Source organism: Salvelinus sp. IW2-2015, linkage group LG32 (assembly GCF_002910315.2).
Source record: "Salvelinus sp. IW2-2015 linkage group LG32, ASM291031v2, whole genome shotgun sequence".
NCBI classification, from domain to species: Eukaryota; Metazoa; Chordata; class Actinopteri; order Salmoniformes; family Salmonidae; genus Salvelinus; species Salvelinus sp. IW2-2015.
This window is the reverse complement of record NC_036871.1, coordinates 24,585,000-24,606,375: the sequence shown is the minus strand read 5'-3', so window position 1 is coordinate 24,606,375 and position 21,376 is coordinate 24,585,000. Positions and strand designations below refer to the sequence as shown.

Sequence of the window (21,376 nt, the reverse complement as noted above, 5' to 3'; positions counted from 1 at the left end):
AATATGGTTCCCAATCAGAGACAATGACAAACACCTGCCTCTGATTGAGAACCATATTAGGCTAAACAGCAAACCCAACATAGAAAYACAAAACATAGAATGCCCACCCAGCTCACGTCCTGACCAACTAAACAAAGACTAAACAAAGGAAATAAGGTCAGGAACGTGACAACAAGCCATACAAAGCTGGTTACAATTTCAGTTTTATCCTCCAGAAAAAATAGAACAAACATTACAACAAATGTTATGGTTAAACTCAAATTGTCACGATCGTCGTAACTTTGTATAGAGGACCAAGGCGCAGCGTGATAGAACGACATCTTCTTTTTATTTTGAAGACGAACAAACGAACAAAAACAACAAACAGACGACCGTGAAGCTATTCAAACAAATAGTGCTGACACTAAACACTACACATAGACAATTACCCACACCAGCCCAATGCCTATGGCTGCCTTAAATATGGCTCCCAATCAGAGACAAATGAATGACAGCTGTCTCTGATTGAGAACCATTCAGGCAACCATAGACATACCTAGATACCTACACTCAACACAAACCCATACACTCTAACAAAACCCCCTAGACACTACAACCACCCAAGACAAGACAAATACACACAAACATCCCCCCTGTCACACCCTGACCTAACCAAAATATTACAGAAAACAAAGAAAACTAAGGCCAGGGCGTGACACAAATATACTGATGAATTTAAAAAAGTATATTTATTAATTATATTATGAATATAAACGGTGGAGTTATGTCACATCAGCAGCTATCGAAAATATATGGGAATGTCTGCTCAATCAAAATGTATAACCAACTGATTGCAACATTACCACAAAAATGGAAGAGGCAAATGGAAAGGGAGAAGGTAGGGAACTTGTTTGCCTGCCATATATTAAAGATACAAATTGGCTGAAAGGAATTGGCATAAATAGAAAAATATACCAGTTTCATCTGAGGACAAAACTGTTGACAGCTGCTCTATACAGGTTGCAAAATAAATGGGAGGAGATTTYCGATGTACCGATTCCATGGCACATGGTTTATGAACTGGTCAAAAAACTACACTTGATTCAACACTTTGAGTTTTTCAATTTAAATGATTATACAAAATTCTTGCCACMAACAGAATGATATATATATAAATATGTGGCATACAACAATCTCAGCTCTSTAGATTTTGCTGCGAAGAGACAGAATCACTAGATAATTTATTCAGGTATTTCCCCTATGTAGCTTGTTTCTGGTCACAGGTTCACGAATGGTTAAAAAATCCCAACATTCACTTAAAAAAGACAAGGCTGCCTAACATACATTCTTTCACTCATTGCACCTTGTTGTGCCTTGTATCGTCCGTAGTTGCAATGCAACCACAACAGATAGACTTCAGTACTCAGCGTTTGTCCAGGTCCCTTTTCCACAGGACCTCAGGAGAYGCCTTCAATACCGTCCAATAGGGGCAAGTTAACTGTACATTTTTTWATGCTTAACCATCAAGCTTTTTCTGTTTTAACAACCCTTACCTACTTTCACTCCACTCATAGACGTTTATCCCTCCCTGGACAAATGTTGAATTTTCCTCACGTGAGACCATCTTGTCGAGCTGATCATTTCAAACCACACTGCTCTCATTGGGCAAAAACTGGTTGAATCAACATTGTTTCCATGCAATTTACACCAACTATGTCAATGTGCTGATGTTGAATCAACGTAGAAAACGGCTTGGATTTACAAGAAGCAATCAACGTAAGGGAATTTAGTMTTTTTCTCACCCAACTTTTAACCTAAATCCAATGACAGGTGACATTTTAGGTTGATTTCACGTTGAATTCATGGTAGTTGGCAACTCAATCAAATGTAAATCAAGACTAGACGTTGAACTGACGTCTGTTCCCAGTGGTCTGTTTCATCCATGGCAATGATGTTGCTCTCCTTTCTCTTCTTTTGCACAATCTTTACGATTACTGAAGTTCACTTGTAAACAATTCATTTCGACCCGTCGTTAATTTAAAACAAGTGTTTATTTTCTGAAATGTGTGCCGATGCCCAGCTGTTGAAAGGGACAGGCGGCTATCTGAGACTCAGCGTTTAATTGATATTTTAAGTGACAAACACATTTAATTAATTGTTTCTGGCATGTCATCTGAGGCTCACTTACATCACAGACAATTTTTGGGTGGGATGTTCAATTTGGTCACTTATCACAAGTCCCTGGCAAAATGACACAGAAAATTGGTTGCATATACTTTCCCATAATACGGAATTAACCTTCGGATTAAAAGATTCCGTGTCCTTCAGTTCTCATAGATATAGCACATGAATATCCTGTCGCCTCAGCCTCAGCCTTGAAACACTACTGTCTATTCTGACCTACATACAACAGTACATAGTGAGACGGGTAGTCGGGTATACAGGCTCCAGAGACCTCTAACACACAGACACACACGGCAGCCACAGCCGTATCCYGTCATCCCAGGCACAGGTATCAAAAGAGACAAAAGGGCTCCAACTGAACCAAAATGCACTGGAGAGTGCATGTTACATGTTAAATATACATACAGGCTGGCTGTAGTCTGTGGTTCTGTAATCCTGGAGGCCCCTCTCTCCTCTCCGTGCTTCCCTTTGATATGTRGCACAACCTGCCACCTTCAGGGGCAGACGAGACTCAAGGGGAATGTTAAACGCTCCTTCCTTTAGAGATGAAATGCTCCACATAAATCATTGATTAGCCTCCAACCCTCCAATACCCACCCCCCTCTACCACCTTGCGTCCAGCTAGATAGCTGAAATGGTGCAAACAAATGTTATGTTATCATTAAGAGTACTTTTGTCAATTAGGGACTACTTTTTGGCAGTTCGGCCTAATATCTGCTGAGCTGTAGAAGAGAGCAGTCGTAAAGGAGTGGCCACGCTGTTCATCTTCAGAGGGGAAAAAGCAGTAACAAAAGAAAAACAGAACAGAGGTTGTTGTGGATGTGAAGTTGGTGATGCATGCTCAGTTATTTGATGATAGATGATAAATGCATTGTATGTGCGCATGCGTGCGTGTGTGTGTGTGTGTGTGTGTGTGGGGGGGGCTCTCAACTTTGTTTTGGTTGGAGGATTCTATGGGTCATGTGAATCTCTGACAGTGGTCCTCATCTCTTGTCCTGTTTTGCCTGAGGGCTGGTAGCCTATACTGTTAATTTGATGGCACCCATTCCCCTGACATGTGTCTGTCCAGCTCTGTCCAGCTCTGTCCCGCCACGGATGTGGAGCGAGACAGATACTGTATAATGATCCTGTCCTACTAGTGCCTCATCAGCTCTGGTTACAGTACAGACTGTTCTCTGCAGATAGTGTCACAGACATCTACAGTGGGGRGAACAAGTATTTGATACACTGCCGATTTTGCAGGTTTTCCTACTTACAAAGCATGTAGAGGTCTGTAATTTTTATCATAGGTACACTTCAACTGTGAAAGACGGAATCTAAAACAAAAATCCAGAAAATCACATTGTATGATTTTTAAGTAATTCATTTTATTGCATGACAAGTATTTGATCACCTACCAACCAGTAAGAATTCCGGCTCTCACAGACCTGTTAGTTTTTCTTTAAGAAGCCCTCCTGTTCTCCACTTATTACCTGTATTAACTGCACCTGTTTGAACTCGTTACCTGTATAAAAGACACCTGTCCACACACTCAATCAAACAGACTCCAATCTCTCCACAATGGCCAAGACCAGAGAGCTGTGTAAGGACATCAGGGATAAAATTGTAGACCTGCACAAGGCTGGGATGGGCTACAGGACAATAGGCAAGCAGCTTGGTGAGAAGGCAACAACTGTACTTTTCGCACCAAAGTACGTTCATCTTTAGGAAACAGAACACGTCTCCTTCCTGAGCGGTTTGACGGCTGCGTGGTGTATATAGTGTATATAAACTTCAGACTTTAACTATAGATAGATAGATAGATAGATAGATAGATAGATAGATAGATAGATAGATAGATAGATAGATAGATAGATAGATAGATAGATAGATAGATAGATGAGTGCATTAGTCACATGCACATGGTTGTAGATGTAATTGCAGGGTACAGTGGAATTCTTATGCTCTGAGCTCAAACAGTGCTGGTCAAAAAAAGAGAAGTGAATGACACAATAATAAACATAACAATAATAAAAAATATACACCAAATGTACAAAACATTATGAACACCTGGTCTTTCCATGACATAAACTGACCAGGTGAATCCAGGTGAAAGCTATGATCCCTTATTGATGYCATGTGTTAAATCCACTTCAATCAGTGTAGATGAAGGGGAGAAGACAGCTTAAAGAAGGATTATTAAGCCTTGAGACAATTGAGACATGGATTGTATATGTGTGCCATTCAGAGAGTGAATRGGCAAGACACCAATATGTATGTGCCTTTGAATGGGGTATGGTAGTAAGTGCCAGGCGCACATGTTTGTTTCAAAAACTACAATGCTGCTGGGTTTTCAAGCTCAAGAGTTTCCTGTGTGTATCAAGAATGGTCCACCACCCAAGGGCCTTCCAGTCAATTTGACACAACTGTGGGAAGCATTGGAGTCAACATGGGCCAGTATCTGCYTTCAGACCTTATAGAGCATGCCCCGACGAATTGAGTCCGTTCTGAGGGCAAAATGGCAAAAAACTCAACATTTTTGAAAGGTGTTCTGCCTTCATTCGGCTGAGGCGGGCTTTAGAGCGTGGGGAGGTGTGACAGATACTGTAATATCTTATTGGCCAGACATGCTAGACAAACAGTCTGAACATCAAATCAGGAACACTAAAATATGATGTCGTTAATATCCAGACATTCCCACCGCATCATACGTAATGTAGCCTAGCCTACGGATAAATCAACGTGATATCGGGCAATTCAAAGCAGAGATTACACCTACCCATCCCCCGTTCTCTTGAATCCAGCTGTGCAGCGGTCCATTTAGATACTCCGTCATCCACCCGGCGATGTGGTCAACCTGCGACGTCATTTCCTTGTTCACGCATTCCACACATATTGTGCCCCCGAACTCGAAGAAGGCGACAATTCGTCCCCAGTTAACCCCGTCCCTRAACAGCTCGTCTATCACCTCTCTGAATCTCCTTTCTGCCATAGAAGACGTGAGATACAATTGGTGTGACATCTCCGCAAAGTCGGGCTGGTACAGTCGTTCGAGTTCGTCCCCGGCCTCACGCAAAACTCTGTGAATAGCTGCATGYGGGTCCGTTTGGGAGAGCCGTTTGGAAAGATGGGGGACGCTGCCCGATCTGGCGTTATTGGCCCCGTGGCACCGCCGTGCCAAACCAGGCGGAGGAGAAATCATCGACCCATTATTATCAGCATCTTCCTCATCCTCGGCATTCTCGAAATCCCACGCATATCCCCTTTTCAAGAGTTTGTGACAAATGTACTTTTCCACTATACAGCGGTTGTCGTCGTTTGCCATTATGATTGGCACTGATAATGACCTCCACAATCCTAGTTTTTAAGAATAATACATCGTACTTATAAACATGCACTGCGCCGCGCAATACATCAGATCAAACGAAAAGTGTATTTCTGAGAAAATGCTCTGGTCAAGTTTATAGGATACTATCGAACCGTGCAGAACGAAACACTGCAACGGGAGCGATGTGCGTGGATTGAAAAACTGTCCCTTCACCCAACTAGGCTGAAACCGTGAAAAAGTCCAAGTATATCCACGTAAGAATATCAAAATGTTTCCCCAATTGTGCTATCAAAAGGAAATATTCGAAGCCTTGATCAAAAAGTGGCTACAGTTATCTGTAGACTCCCAAATCCAGACAGCCAGAAATACGGAAGAGATTAAAATATTCTCGATATGCACATAATGTAGCCTACACTACAAAAAAAATACATGACCGAAAAACCACATAAGAAGATCAACGTCGCATGCATCCAGAATATGATACCGCAAACTATTCTAGCGCCTTGTTACGCGTACGGAGAGCCGTTTCGARGGACTGTGCAGTGAAGACTGTATCCCACAATAATATTGCTGCCTGTGTTCCAGCTACACACTGGGTTGGTTGAACATTCTTTGCTGCTTTGCTGGTGAGGTATTTCTTACGTCACCCATTGAAAGTTATCACTTGTGCATTTGGAAACTCCAAGTAGGCCTACGTGTCCCTCCTATTTGGTTACGTTTGATCTGTAGAGAAATGTATGCCATGATAGGCATGATAGGATTTTAACCTTTAATTCTTATCTAATGCAGAAAATGTTGATATAATCCTAACATTTCCCCAATATTTATGGCTCGAAATATGGTGAATAGCCATTTCAACTGTTACGAACAGTAGCCTATCAATTCAGATCAAGTTGTAGAAATTGGTGAACCTTGCCTTATTTGAAGAATTAGAAGCRTCAAGCTTGCTTTCTTTAGCCCTGCCTGATTAATAATTGCTGAGCCCTTACTAGACAGGACTACACYATTCTGATTCCCCATGAGGGGACTGCTTTTATCTAGCATCCTTATGGACATCCATCCATCTCATTGGTGGACATATATTTTGATGTTCTCTGTGTTTTTCTCTCTCTTCCAGTGTGTCTGTGTATATCTCGCTCAGTCTCTCTACCTGGCTATATCTTCTACACATTCTCTTACAGGGCAACACAGCCTCTAAATCCCCATGCAGTCTTCCTGCTGATCTGAGGGCACTATACAATAGCTACCGTCTGCCCAGGCTGTTCTGTTCCCATCATGGAAGATGAAAGCCTACTCAAACAGAACACGTAAAACTGAACACCTGTCCCCCCCCCCAACAACTGCCCGGCCACACGTACCTACTGTACATCAAAACTGTATAAYGGTATGGAGTGGCACAGAACACCTACTCAGCTTCTGAATACACAGGAGTCAGGATTGATCAACTGTAGCCGTAGTCCAACCCTCAGCAACTGAATAATGTAAGTTCAGAATCCAGCAAACACAGCTACACATACAGTATAGGTTATACAGAATCACATAAAAGTTCTTAAAAAGAATAGGAGACTAACCATAGTTGAGTTTTAAAAGGCCTGTATCAACAGTACTGAGAGCAGACAAAAACATAGTGGGCATTTAGCAGAGGATATGTCATTTTCCAAAGTTATTCATTTAGTTTTATCATGTAAGAAAATAAGACAAAGCAACATTGTTCTACTCCTTACATTTTTMTTTTCAATGGCACACTAGGTGAAATTCATACACATTTGGCCAAAACAAAACGAAACACAACCAATAAGATAGGAACAGAAGCAGAATGATAATATTCAGTAGCACTGTACTTAAACATTTTATAATCTTCTTTTAAATATCTCTGGACAACACCAACAAATGGGAAAACTAGAGTGTGACTGAGCATTTTAACAATGGTACAACTTGGTTGTAGTGTTTTAACATATTGTAAGCATAGGCTTGATTTTCAAAGCTTAAAATGTGTTCAAACAAAATAGCTTTTTCCATGAGCTACATATTATATCAAATGTCTATAAACTTCAACATATATGTGTTGCTACCTAAAGATGACAGTGAGTCAAAGCTAACAATGTACAGATGAGGAAATGACAGGTATCGACACACTAAGCGCTGGACAGTGACAATGTGCCTTGAACCAATGTCAAATGAGAACCTCAGAGTTGGATCATCCATTCTCACGTTCTTATTTTGGGTTTGAGTAAGGCCTTTTTGTACAAAAACTAAACTGAAATTGACAAACAAAATACACCAAAACAGTTGGCATTTTCGCAGAAAAATCAAATTAACTGGTAAACCACAAGCGGCTTAAGCCACATTATTTTCTGTGAATAAATTCCATTATTTTATCATTAACATAATTCGTAGTTTTCTCTTAAGGCTTGGAATGGGTCCCCACAATTGTAGTGCTTGGCTGAACTACAAACTGTTTCTAGGATAGTACAGACCAGCAACATCAAACAAAATAAATCACAAGTAGTTGCATTGCATTTACAGAAATGGTCTCTTAATACATTTTGGCATTCAAATATTGGTGGATAAAAAAAGCATACTTTCTGATTTGTAGCCTATGGTTTGCATTAAAGGTCAGTACATTCTGCCCACAGTTGATGGATGGAAGGAAGACTTGCATGAGTTCACATTTGATCTTTTCTCGCCCCATTAAGCAGAATGTTGAGAAGGTAAGAAGGTAAGGTAAATACGGGATGTTTAAAAGGCTTGGAGTTAGAGGACTTCAGGAAAGAACTGTGAATACTTACTGAGACAAATTACACTCAGTTAAGAGAGTATAGGATAGTGTCCATGGTGACTGTGGATGAAATGTAAAATTAGACAATACAATAGCACACATAGCTCCTTTATGTTGCTCTGCACAGACTGAGTTTGCCAGTCCCTCTTAATCTCTTGGCCTCTATATAAAATAGAGCTCTAGTGCCCTCTCCAGGCCTGAAGGGTCTTTGCTGGAACCTGCGAGTCACACCCCACGCCTTGTCCAGACACCACCCCATCACTTTAATCAGACCCCAYTTGGATGCTACATGGCAAAATATGTGCACAGATCACACATACACAGAGATCAACAACTGATAAGACATCATAGGAAGACAGGAAAGAGTGAATGAGGCTGGCATCAGATGTTAGCGGATTTGTTCTCATACTACATCGCACGACTGTCCTATGCCTACCTTTTACATACCGCTTCTACCTCGGGTAAGAAACACAAGTCAAATGTGAAAGTGGCATGCAAATAAGAGGAATAGAGGTTTTTCTTTTTTCCCCAGCCACCACCAGTGTCCAATGGCTTCTCTCTCTCCCTGGAGTAGGTTTGGTCAGTCATTTAAACACATTGTAACAACACTGCATTAAAATCTTTCCCCTCGGCTTCTTCACACGGCTCCTACACAGCACACACATTCTCTCGTAGTTGCACATACAATCATTTTACCTAAAAATGCCTTGGATGATAATTTCCTGGAAGCAAATTTATATTTTTGCTTTGCCCTCTCTCATCACTGTTAAATCACATCAAAGCTCTGTTGATGCATCCACAGCACGGGCCAATACATCACTCTACATAAACAGCACATGGAAGGGCACCGGGTGACACAGAGTGAATAAAGAGAAGCTTTGCCTGCAAAGCTTGGGAAGGAAAGAGGAACACATTTGGTGAAAATAACAGTAGTTTGACGTGATAAAGATAGCTTACTCAAAATGGTCTGTATGACATGGTTTGTTAGTGTTCTTGTTTCTTCTGATTCTTGGTAAGGGATTGCAGGTCAACATGCTGACATAAGCAGTCAGACTGGCAATCCCTTACTTTCCTCTGCATGGACAAAAATAGGAGGATAGGGTGGCCCAAAAGTAGGCTAAAGTTTCAGGTGTTGACAAGGCCTACTTTAACAGCAAGCTAGTAGTGTTTAGTCTGCCCTCATAGACCCTGGGGTAGAGCAGCCTTAACAATAAAAGCAGGTATACAGTTACAATTAAAACGTTTCACAGAGCACTTGAGTAAACAATATCACTGGAATGATGAAAAAAGGTGGACAAACAAAATAACTGCCAAGAATTATATGCGTTACATAATAAGTAACAGGACACCCGCCATTTTCTTTACTTCGGTATTATCACTGGCGCACGAGATATCTGGCCATTTAGCCTGTCCAGGGTTGTGCCCTCTAAGGAATGGAGGGGAGGGGAGGGCTGGCTGGGGTGAGTTCTCCAGTGGCTATAATAGTGGAGGATGGAAGGGGGGGGGGGGTTGTTACTCCCTCTTGTCCGCTGCTTTGGCCTGCTCCCTCTGGATCATACAGCGACGCACAATGCTGTCAAAACTCCCCAGGTAGAACAGRGCAATGGTCCGGAACAGCCCCATGGTTACAATCTGCACAGAGATCAGAGGCCACATTAACAATTTGGGCTCTAGACAGTAACAGACAGTTTTGTGACAATCTATTATTATGTTATAACCATAGAATTGTCATATTTCTGTCTCTATGGTTACAATAGATGTGTAATAGATACAAAATGGCTTTGGTAAGTTGATAGTTAAGGTTCAGTTAACACATGTTTACCAAAATAGTAATATTTGGGTGTGTTGTAGTGGGACAGTGACAGTGCTGTTCCTGTCCTGTAGTGTAGTTACCTGCTGGAGGCCCTCTGTGATGGAGGTGACTGGTGACATTCCACAGGTGAGAGCTGAGAGCATGTAGCCGTCAGGCCCCACAGAGCTGTTAAAGTTCCCCTGCTGTGGGGGGCACAAACACATGACCGTCAGAAAAACTGCTTTATCACACTTTTAGAGAGCAAATTTCTCAATGTTTCTGACTGGAAGGTATTTATTGATGAAGGTTTTTATGTAGACCTGAGGCCTGGTGAATTTCATAGTGACACTTGCTGAGAATGCAATGTCTTACCACTGCATCCTTGACAACGATCTTAGCCACCTGCTCCGGCTGAGTCACCCCAGATGTCTCAGAGATCAGCCTAGTCTCTAAGGGCTATGGAAGGACAAAGAGACAAAATATAACTTGAGGCATTAGAATAAAATACAAAATATGAGAGAGTTTACACTTTCCCCTTTTCATGAGGAGACTCACCTTTGTCCTATTCTCCTCTGCTAGTCCTGGAGTGTCAGTGTCAGGGGGGTAGGCCACCGTTACATAAATGTTATATGGCTTCATCTGCAGGGACGAGTAGAGGAAAGAGTGCTTTCAGCCTTAAAGAGACTTATCCAAATTTTATGTTGAGAATTTGACCTATTGSCCCCAAATGTGGGCAGGAAAAGGAACTATTGGATACTACTCACCTCCATCTGCAGGGACTCAGCCAGCCCACGCAGGGCAAATTTGGACGGAGAGTAGGCTGTGTAGCCGAACAGGCCGATCTGGCCAGCCTGGGAGGAGATAAACATGATGCGTCCCATCCTACGCTCCTTCATTGTGGTGATTACAGCCCGTGTGGGATACACACTGCCCAGGTAGTTCACCTCCATCATACTCTGTTATAGACAAGGGAAGGATCACAAAAAGTAATGAATATATTATTATTAATAAAATGTATATTATTACTCATAGACTGAATAATATACATCATATCAAAGAGTATTCACTTGAGAAAAACAGCCTCCTGACATGGTAATTGTTATATTTCTGAGCAGTTTCCATGGTAATAGCATTTCTATGGGGTGAGGTCTAATGACTTCAGACCCTTAACGAGGCATGTGACCAGCAATGGAATGCCAGGATGAGAAGGAACYAGCTAGCAGCACCAGCACAGCCTAGCTCCCTCCAGGAAATCTAATGAAGCACATTAAATACATTAGGATGTGGGGAACACACACACAATCACATTTTCTATTGGTCWTGATTATTATCTTAGTATCAGAATAATCCCTTCATGCACACACACTCGCAATGTGTACACACAACCTAATTTTCCCTGGGTCATTATTTAGGTATTGGTACCATCCCTTCACTGTCAGAGAGAGTGAAGAAACCTGCCACCTCTTCAGCCTGGAATTAAACCTCTCTCTCATTCTTCCACTGCAATTAAATCTGCAGCAGACCTAGACTGCAATCGAATCTAACCTTCTGGCTCACTAGCTGCCTCTAAACTGAAAACTGAACCCTTGGTTCCACCTTGGACAGACATCAAACCCTTTGAATCTTCAATCTGGGAAACATCTAGTCTCATTGCCTATTCAGAGTTAGTTTCAAATTATGTTCATTTTGGCACAACATCAAGGTTTTCTGAGGCACACACTGTAAAGAGTTGGGTTTCTGCGTTCTCCCTTCCAGACCTGTCGGTCTATTCCCCTCATTAGTTACAGTACTTACTCTGAAGCGCTCCACCTCCACCTCCTCAAACTTCCCAGAGAAGGATGTCCCAGCACAGTTCACCAGCATGTCCACCGGACCAAGCTTTTCTTGACACTAGATGGATGAAATTATATTGACATTGTTACTTGCAGACAATTATAAAAAAAAAAAATAGGAATTGATATGATGGAAAAGGCCCCCATCACTTGTGATTTACCTGCTTAATCACACTTTCCACCTGTCTGTAGTCCTTGGACACGTCAACTGATATGCAGAGCACCACCTGAGTGGAAGAGGAATACAAATACCAAAACAGTCAGCGGTCAAGTGAGTTGCTAATGAGATCATCCAGGTCAACATTCAATGATTTGCTTGCACCCCCCCCAAAAAAGCAAGAACAACAAAAACATTGTCTTTCTTCCACGTTGTCCCAAGACATGTACTGTAGCAACGTAATACATACCTGCTTGTCATTAATGGCACATTTCTCCACTTCTTTTTTCGCTTGAACCAATTTACTCTGAAGGAAATTAAAGAATGATTGATAAATGTGCTGGCTGAGTGATGCGCTGAAAAAATATATGTACACTACCGTTCAAAAGTTTGGGGTCACTTCAAAATGTCCTTGTTTTTGAAAAAAAAAGCAATTTTTTTGTCCATTAAAATAACATCAAATTGATCAGAAATACAGTGTAGACATTGTTAATGTTGTAAATGAATATTGCAGCTGGAAACTGTAGTTTTTTTTATGGAATATCTACATAGGCGTACAAAAGCCCATTATCAGCCACCATCACTCCTGTGTTCCAACAGACGCCTCACAAGTCCTAAACTGGCAGCTTCATTAAATAGTACCCGCAAAACACCAGTCTCAACGTCAACAGTGAAGAGGTGACTCTGGGATGCTGGCCTTCTAAGCAGAGTTGCAAAGAAAAAGCCATATCTCAGACTGGCCAATAAAAATAAAAGATGTGCAAACTAACACAGACACTGGACAGAGGAACTCTGCCTAGAAGGCCAGCATCCCGGAGTTGCCTCTTCACTGTTGACGTCGAGACTGGTGTTTTGCGGGTACTATTTAATGAGCTGCCAGTTGAGGACTTGTGAGGTGTCTGTTTCTCAAACTAGATACTCTAATGTACTTGTCCTCTTGCTCAGTTGTGCACTGGGGCCTCCCACTCCTCTTTCTACTCTGGTTAGAGACAGTTTGCACTGTTCTGTGAAGGGAGTGCTACAATAGCGTTGTATGAGATCTTCAGTTTCTTGACAATTTCTCGCATGGATTAGCCTTCATTTCTCAGAACAAGAATAGACTGATGAGTTTCAGAAGAAAGTTATTTGTTTCTGGCAATTTTGAGCCTGTAATCAAACCCACAAATACTGATGCCCCAGATACTCAACTAGGCTAAAGAAGGTCCGTTTTATTGCTTCTTTAATCAGAACAGTTTTCAGCTCTGCTAACATAATTGCAAAAGGGTTTTCTAATGATCAATTAGCCTTTTAAAATGATAAATTTGGATTAGCTAACACAACGTGCCATTGGAACACAGGAGTGATGGTTGCTGATAAAGGGCCTCTATACGCCTATGTAGATATTCCATAARAAATCTGCCGTTTCCAGCTACAATAGTCATTTACAACATTAACAATGTCTACACTGTATTTCTGATCAATTTTATGTTATTTTAATGGACAATTTTTTTGTTGCTTTTCTTTCAAAAACAAGGACATTTCTAAGTGACCCCAAACTTTTTAACGGTAGTGTATATAATTATACGAAGCATGTGTGCGCCTAAATTGGGAAATGTAGACGCACACAAAGACATTTTGGAGCACAATAAAATAAATCCTTAATTTTTCTAGGCGCACCAGTGTTCCTAAATAAAAGTTCCAGGTCACAGCAAAATATTTAGCCGCATATGCAAGTAAAATGGTTGCACTGTAGAGCCCTGCAAGGATGTTGATTTGAAGTGGATTTCTACTCACCTCGTCTCTTGCCACTAGTGTGATGAAGGCTCCTTGTCTGTAGCACTCCATAGCAATGCTTTTCCCTATTCCACTGGAACCTCCAGTGACCTGTGGGTTGAAAGGTGGTGGTAGGTGAGAGAGGAGGGTCATTCCCTTTAAAAAGTTAAATACAAGGGATGGTCCCCTAGGGTCAAAGTCCAACTTACAGTATATACAGTAGGTCATTAGAATGTTGCTTTTTTCCCAAGTTAGAACATGTGTTTCTGCTAGAATGTATAGTCATTTCTATGAAATTGAGTGTCATTGACTGGCTGGCCTACTTATTGCCATACTAGAGTTTTCACTTTAAGCTTGCAACATGTTGCAAAAGACGATACATTATCAACTCTGTTACAAGATGTTAATTAATTGTGGGCGTGTCGTACTTGTAGATGATCTGCTGCGTGCAAGCGCCTTTACTTACGAAACACCTTCACCTGCAACACCCTATAAAATCTACGGTGCAATGGTTATGCAATGCAACGTAACTAGCAAGTCTGAATATGATACCGTTGTCTAGTTAGGACAATGAGCACTTACCACGACGTGGGCCCCATTTAATTTGAGAGGTTTGGGGCTAATCAAAGGGGATATCATGTATAATAGCAACACGAAGGCAACGACGAATGCAACAACGACTAGAAGCATAATGAAAGGCAAAAGGAGCCACCAGGAACTGAASAAAAGCCAATCCGTGATCGTTGAACTCAAGCCTTCCTCAGAGGACATGGGTGAAGCTGGCAGTTCGGTTAGCTTCTAGACTCAGTAGGAGCGAATCGCGGGGGCTTGCGCTTGTCAAAAGGGGTGGCGATGAAACACACAGAGGAGGAGTTTTCTAGCAGTATATTTAGCAGTGTGTCAGAGGGTTTACTTCCAAGATAAAATGCCGTGGTGGACCTTGGATCTACGATATTTTCCTGCCTAGCTGCAATATGAACCAAAACAAGTCGTATTGTGCACTTTGAACGGATGCGACAATTTGACCACCGTTCTAGGTATTTGTAGTTTTTAAAACACGAAGCAAACTGCCACCTGACAGAGGTTTTCTCAGATTAAGGACAACACTTCCCAAAATGCAATGGTGTACTTCCTTATTGTTGGTGCACCCATTTTATTCTACCGACATAACCATCTCCATCGCCAGATCTAGATCCCCCTCAATGTTGTCAAATTAGATATTTGTTTTAGCTTTATTTGACTAGGCAAGTCAGTTAAGAACACAGTCTTATTTACAATGACGGATATTGGCATTTGTAAAGATTCATTTACATTTACATTTAAGTCATTTGAATCCTCAACCTGGACCATGAGACAATACTTTGTTAAAAAGTCAAGTTCTAAATATTACTTTTATTTACATATGCATGGGAAAGAAAACCATATACATTGACTTTTCCACTCACTGATACATACAGATATCATATACTGTATCATTCTCTACACTTTTATAGTGAGTTAAAAAGATAACACAAAAGATGTCCAACACTTTGAAAGGTTTGTCTTCGGAATACAATAAGATAAGAGTTTACATGAAATGTGCAAATATATTACATTTCAATACAACGATGACAAAACACACAATATAGCTGTGCCTCTGGATATTGGATATCAACTTCCATGTTTTTAAATGAACCAAACAAAATAATAATGTATATGTTCTTACTACCTAACCTTGTTTCAGAAGGCACATGGTGCGCATTGCCACGTCTTAAAAGGTAGTACTGTAAGTTCAAGCGAGCTGCATTCCACCAATGCCATAACAAAAAGGACATGACGCTGTTATGTGCCTAAAATGTCAATTTCAGGTTACCTCTACAATTCCATTCACAAAAGTATTAACCCCGTTGTTTCTTCAGCACTGTTAGACAGTGTGACTGGATCTCCGTAAGGCATCTCTTTTCAGTAGTTCATGTTGGGAAGATAAGCAATATGTAACAGGGAAATATGTATGGTGTGGATGGTCAGGGGGAAAAGTATTGAATCCTAGTCTATAAGGTGTCTGGTCCAATACTTTTGGTGATCCTGACAGTTTAATTATAATGACAATGAACAAACCAGAGTAGCCTTCCTGAGAAGAGAAAAAAAAGTACATATACACAATATGTCCCAAAGTAGTTTCCATCCCGATTGTTGTCGGTAGTTCTTTTAACACTAGCTGAAGCCCCACAAATATCTTGTATTTGTCATTCTACATACACATTTGCAGTGCTTCAGCTACCCAAACCCATGTATTTTACACCACCTTGAGACTGCAAAGGCCTTTGAAAGTACAAATGGCATGCATTGTAAGTTTAATTCTCTCCAGACCAAAGAGCCATACATCTCCATAAAGTATCTACTATAAAATGAGTTCTCTCTTGTGTACAAAAATAAGTAGAGTATATGGGTGCTTACACTGACAAGTGAGGTGCAATTTGATTGATGGCAAGTGGTACTTGAAAACTGAGCTTAGATATTTATTGGGGAAGTTAGATAAGCACTCTGCACAATAAGCAGCATCTTAATTTGGTTAACAAGCTTGTATCGGTAACTCGAATCAAACTCCTATTGACTTCAAAGCATGACATATGCAAATGTTTGAGTTGAGCATTGTTCTCAAGTTAGGATTCGGGCCAAGATGCTGCTAAACAGATTCCACAGAACATATGCCTATGTAACACCAAGGTTCTTAATTTCCATGCAGCGTTCCATCCACCAATCAAGTCTACCTCAGACATCTTGCAGTGAAGTGATCCGTAATTCTTTGGACATGGGGGGCATCTAAGAAAATATCCGCCTTTGTTTAACCCCTTATGTGTCCAATAGTCAAGCTCAGTAGAGCCATAGAAATAGATTTGACTTAAATGGGGATATCTGTCCTAGTAATTCTATTTCTATGAGTAGAGCAGTCATGTGGCACACTTCTGATGAGCCAACAGAGCCTGAAGGGGAGAATGAACACTTTAATACAATCATAATATTTGCTTTGAAAAAAAAAAAAAAAGCCTCATTTAGCCCTCCTGTCCAAAGTCATCTGTGAATTTTCTCAGTTTGTCCAAATCATGATCGTTGACAGTTGGCTTCGTGCTGGACAGGGACCTTAGCATGTCAGACTGCAAAGAATAAAGAGAGACATGATCAAGGGTTATTCAACAGTCTTGTTCTCCCAAAAACATTACCATTGAGGCAGAGAAACAGATAACTGAATAATATTAATAACTTAATTTTGCACACTCACCATACAAACGACTGGCTCACATAGCTTTTCCCCAGGTACCTCCATCCATGTCATCTCGATGCCGTTCGGGTCTCCCGGGGAGCACGGGGTCAAAAAGTCATCTACCAGGATTTTGGGGTTGTCTCTCAATGACCCTTGTACCTGCAATAACAAATGCAATTTATTGTGTTAAAAATAACAAAACTCAATAGAAAAATGGCATAGCTTGATATAAAGATTAACACTGAAGAATACACAGACGTTGTTCACTGGTCGTCATTATGGAGACGTACCCGTTTGAAGTGAGTGGCTGATTGAACTTTCCTGACGGGCTGCATAAGCGCATCTCTGACGATGACGCTGATGTCGGCCCCCGAGTACCCGTCTGTCTTCTTTCCGAGGGTGACAAAGTCAGAGTCGTTGAGGCTGGTGGGGGTGGCGCCTAGGTGGAGCTTGAACATGAAGGTGCGGGCGTGTTCCTCTGGCAGGGGGATGTAGATCCTCTTCTCAAACCTGAGAYAATTAAAAGTTCCAATGCAGTTTTTATCTCAATATCAAATCATTTCTGGGTAACAACTAAGTACCTTACTGTGATTGGTCAAAAATAAACTTAAATTGCTTATTAGCAAAGAGCAATTTCTCAAGCAAGAATTTTGCTAGGACTGTCTGGGAGTGGTCTGAGTGGAGAGTAGGGCAGTTGGTGGTCATGACATTTTGTCAGTCGGTTATTGCCATGGAAAAGACTGCCGGTCACACGGTAATTGACCGTTAATTAACAAACACATTTAGCATCTCCGGACCTCCACACATACAAGCCGCTGATGTGCGCCCTTGGTATCGTCTACATTTCAAAAAGTCTAATAAAACAGTTAAATATACACCATCACAATAAATCCATTATTTTAGGCAGGTCTAAAAAAAACATTATGATATGAAGAACATGGATTTAAGAAGAACAGAATATGAGTTGGCCTACTGTATGTTATCTGGCTATGCGCCATGCCATAGGCTTGTTCATTTAGCAGACAAGATATGCTTATAAGTCCAGTGCCATTATTTCATATTATATGATTTTATAGTAAGAAGAATCCAAAGGAAAGGAGTAGGTGGCCAGTACATTGCAATAAACTTGAGTCAACTACTAACAATATATTTACAAAATAATGCATATGGGAGCAGCCAGCATAGTACATCAGGACATACAACTGCAATGCGTTTCGACTACTAGTCTTCCTCAGGCTGAATTCTGTAAGAAGAATATAACAGAACTTAGCAGAATAAAATAGAAAGGATATTTTTCTGATTCCAGAGCGAGAGTGTGCAAATGAAGTGGCTAGGTTGAGYGTAAAAGTGATCATTTGAAACAGGTCCTATATGCTAGATTTACAGTTATTTGGCAACTTCCGTTGTGAATGATACAAACCATAGAATGCCTTCGAAATCAAGATATGGGCTGCATAATGAGACTATAGGCTATTGAGGATTTGAGAAAGTCGCAAAAAAAGCTCAAGCTMTGTTCCTTGTYTCAGGCTGCACATGCTGTTCTCTCATCAAGTGATCATACTTTCACCCATCAGACTATTCTCAATTTAATCTTGTCTTTAYCAATACGTTAAATGAGTTTAGATTTAGAATGATCAAATGGGCAAGAGAAAAAAAGACATGTCATCTATATGCACTTGAATAGCGAATGGAGGCCACTTTCCCACTGGTTCGTTTCACTCATGTTGGGTAGGCTACTCCGGTTATTTCAGTGGTACAGGTGATATTCCACCCAAACTCTGTATGCCATGAGCTCTCCAACTCTGTTCCTGCAGCTACCGAGTGCTTAATTTGGGAAACCAAGTGAAATCTGTTCAGGAACATCAATAGTAACATGTTTTCACAACGAAACATGTTTCATTAAACTGTTGACAGCTCTCTCTGCGCACTGGAGAACGGAATGAAGGAGAGGGGGAGGAGATGGAAATGCATGGCGGCGAGAAATTTTCTAGCTAAAAAGGTAATGTGTCAGGCTATTATAAAATAAAATACCTATTATTCAACATCAAATACATTATAATTGTTGGYTAACTCTGAATTTGTTTAATTTAGGCTAGACCAATTATGCACGAAAGMTATCTTAAATCTGCATTTCTTTTAAGCTAACATGCATATGGGTGTTTTTAATTAATCATCACCTTAGAAAGCACTGTCCATTTCGTTGTGTTAGGCTTTGAAACAACATCCACAACGACCATATTCTCCACTTCGTTTCAACCCGTTGTTGAACATTTCTTCAAATGATCAACCACAGCAAGGTGAGTTTTAAAAGCACATACAAGTGATTGATGTGATTTTCAATTTCATTGATGTCAGAGTGGTTAGAGGGACAATAGAGTACCAGGCCTGAGTACCAGGCCATTAGCGATCTGATGATCATTAGCGAGTTGGGTACCATCTCCAGAGTGCATAAAAGGAGATTACCATGACTCAAATGTCGCATAGAATTTTACTGCGTTCATGACTGCCGGTAATATGGTTACCGCAACAACCCTAGTAGGGAGGTGTAAAACTGAAAACTAGCTGTTATTGGTGGGTAGTTCATATCTCCTTTTTTTGCATTGGGCTATCAACGATGTCCCAACTGGTGATGTCACCAGGCAGGCCAAAACCCCATCCAACCAAAACAGGCTGACATTTCAGGCAGTCTTTTCAAACAGCTCTTACGCTAAAAGGGCATTATCATAATGTTCACAATATTATTCCAACCTCATAGGTGTGGAAATATATATGAAATCATATACTCCACAGGAAGAAGAAGAATACATTTACATCCCCTACAGGGTAGATCTGAGCAGCAACACAAAGATAAGAAGCAGTGCTGCTGAGTCACAGTATTCTAACTTCAGCGATTTCACATTATTATTACCTATACCCAAACAAGTTAAAGCCGGGTGGACATGTTACCATACATTGTAAGGCTGTTGTGTCAGTCAATAACCATAAAGGACAAGTATTTGCTACACAGTTGGGATGGTAAGCTAAGCCAGTGGAAGAATGTGTCATTACCGTCTTCTGATGGCAGAGTCAACGTCCAAGGGATGTGGTGGCCCCTAATACCAGTACCCCATCGTTGTCATTCCCCACTCCTGAGGAAAAATATCTTATTAACATTTCAAAACCATTTTAACTTAATATGACCAAACAGTCCACTATAATCTACATACACAAGTTTGGGCACAACTACTCATTCCAGGGTTATTCTTGATTTTACTATTTTCTACATAGCAGAATAATAGTGAAGACATCAAAACAATTAAATAAACACATTGAATCATGTAGTAACCCAAAAAAGTCAATATATTTTATATTTGAGATTCTCAAAGTAGCCACCCTTTGCCTTGACAGTTTGCACACTCTTGGCATTCTCTCAACAGCTTCATAGGATAGTCACATGGAATGCATTTCAAAAAAAATTATTTATTTTATTATTTTTTTTTTGTATCCGTTATTTTACCAGGTAAGTTGACTGAGAACACGTTCTCATTTGCAGCAACGACCTGGGGAATAGTTACAGGGAGAGGGGGATGAATGAGCCAATTGTAAACTGGGGATTATTAGGTGACTGTGATGGTTGAGGGCCAGATTGGGAATTTAGCCAGGACACCGGGGTTAACACCCCTACTCTTACGATAAGTGCCATGGGATCTTTAATGACCTCAGAGAGTCAGGACACCCGTTTAACGTCCCATCCGAAAGACAGCACCCTACACAGAGCAGTGTCCCCAATTAACAGGTGTGCCTTCTTAAAAGTTAATTTGTGAAATTTCTTTCCTTCTTAATGTGTTTGACCCACTCAGTTGTGTTGTGACAAGGGGTGGTATACAGAAGATAGCCCTATTTGGTAAAAGACCAAGCCCATACTATGGCAAGAATAGCTCAAATAAGCAAAGAGAAACCACAGTCCATCAATACTTTAACACATGAAGGTCAGTCAATACAGAAAATTAAGAACTTTGAAAGTTTCTTCAAGTGCAGTCGCAAAACCCATCAAGCGCTGTGATGAAACTGGCTCTCCCCAGGAAAGGAAGACCCAGAGTTACCTCTGCTGCAGAGGATAAGTTCATTAGAGTTACCAACCTCAGAAATTACAGCCCAAATAAATACTTCAGAGTTCAAGTAACAGACATATCAACAGTTCAGAGGAGACTGCATGAGTCAGGCCTTCATGGTCAATTGCTGCAAAGAAACAACTACTAAAAAGGACAATAAGAAGAGACTTGCTTGAGCCAAGAAACACAAGCAATGGACATTACACCGGTGGAAATCTGTCCTTTGGTCTGATAAGTCAAATTTGAGATTTAGGTTCCAACC

At 40.8% G+C, this 21,376-nt stretch overlaps 1 protein-coding gene and 2 pseudogenes across 1 annotated transcript; all 3 read right to left on the bottom strand.

Moving 5' to 3' along the window:
* Positions 1-44: 44 nt before the first annotated feature.
* LOC111956915 (apoptosis regulator Bcl-2 pseudogene) lies at positions 45-6,049 on the bottom strand (annotated as a pseudogene).
* Positions 6,050-7,046: 997 nt separating this feature from the next.
* LOC111956607 (3-dehydrosphinganine reductase) lies at positions 7,047-15,087 on the bottom strand. The gene is made up of 10 exons (XM_023977104.2): positions 14,365-15,087; positions 13,804-13,893; positions 12,281-12,337; positions 12,035-12,100; positions 11,836-11,931; positions 10,806-10,997; positions 10,597-10,680; positions 10,414-10,497; positions 10,143-10,244; positions 7,047-9,881 (listed from the first exon to the last, which is right to left on the bottom strand). The coding sequence occupies exons 1-10, from the start codon at positions 14,551-14,553 to the stop codon at positions 9,762-9,764; spliced, it is 1,080 nt and encodes a 359-aa protein (XP_023832872.1). The 5' UTR covers positions 14,554-15,087; the 3' UTR covers positions 7,047-9,761.
* Positions 15,088-15,154: 67 nt separating this feature from the next.
* Positions 15,155-21,376, bottom strand: part of LOC111956592 (vacuolar protein sorting-associated protein 4B-like) — a 37,497-nt pseudogene continuing 31,275 nt past the window's right edge.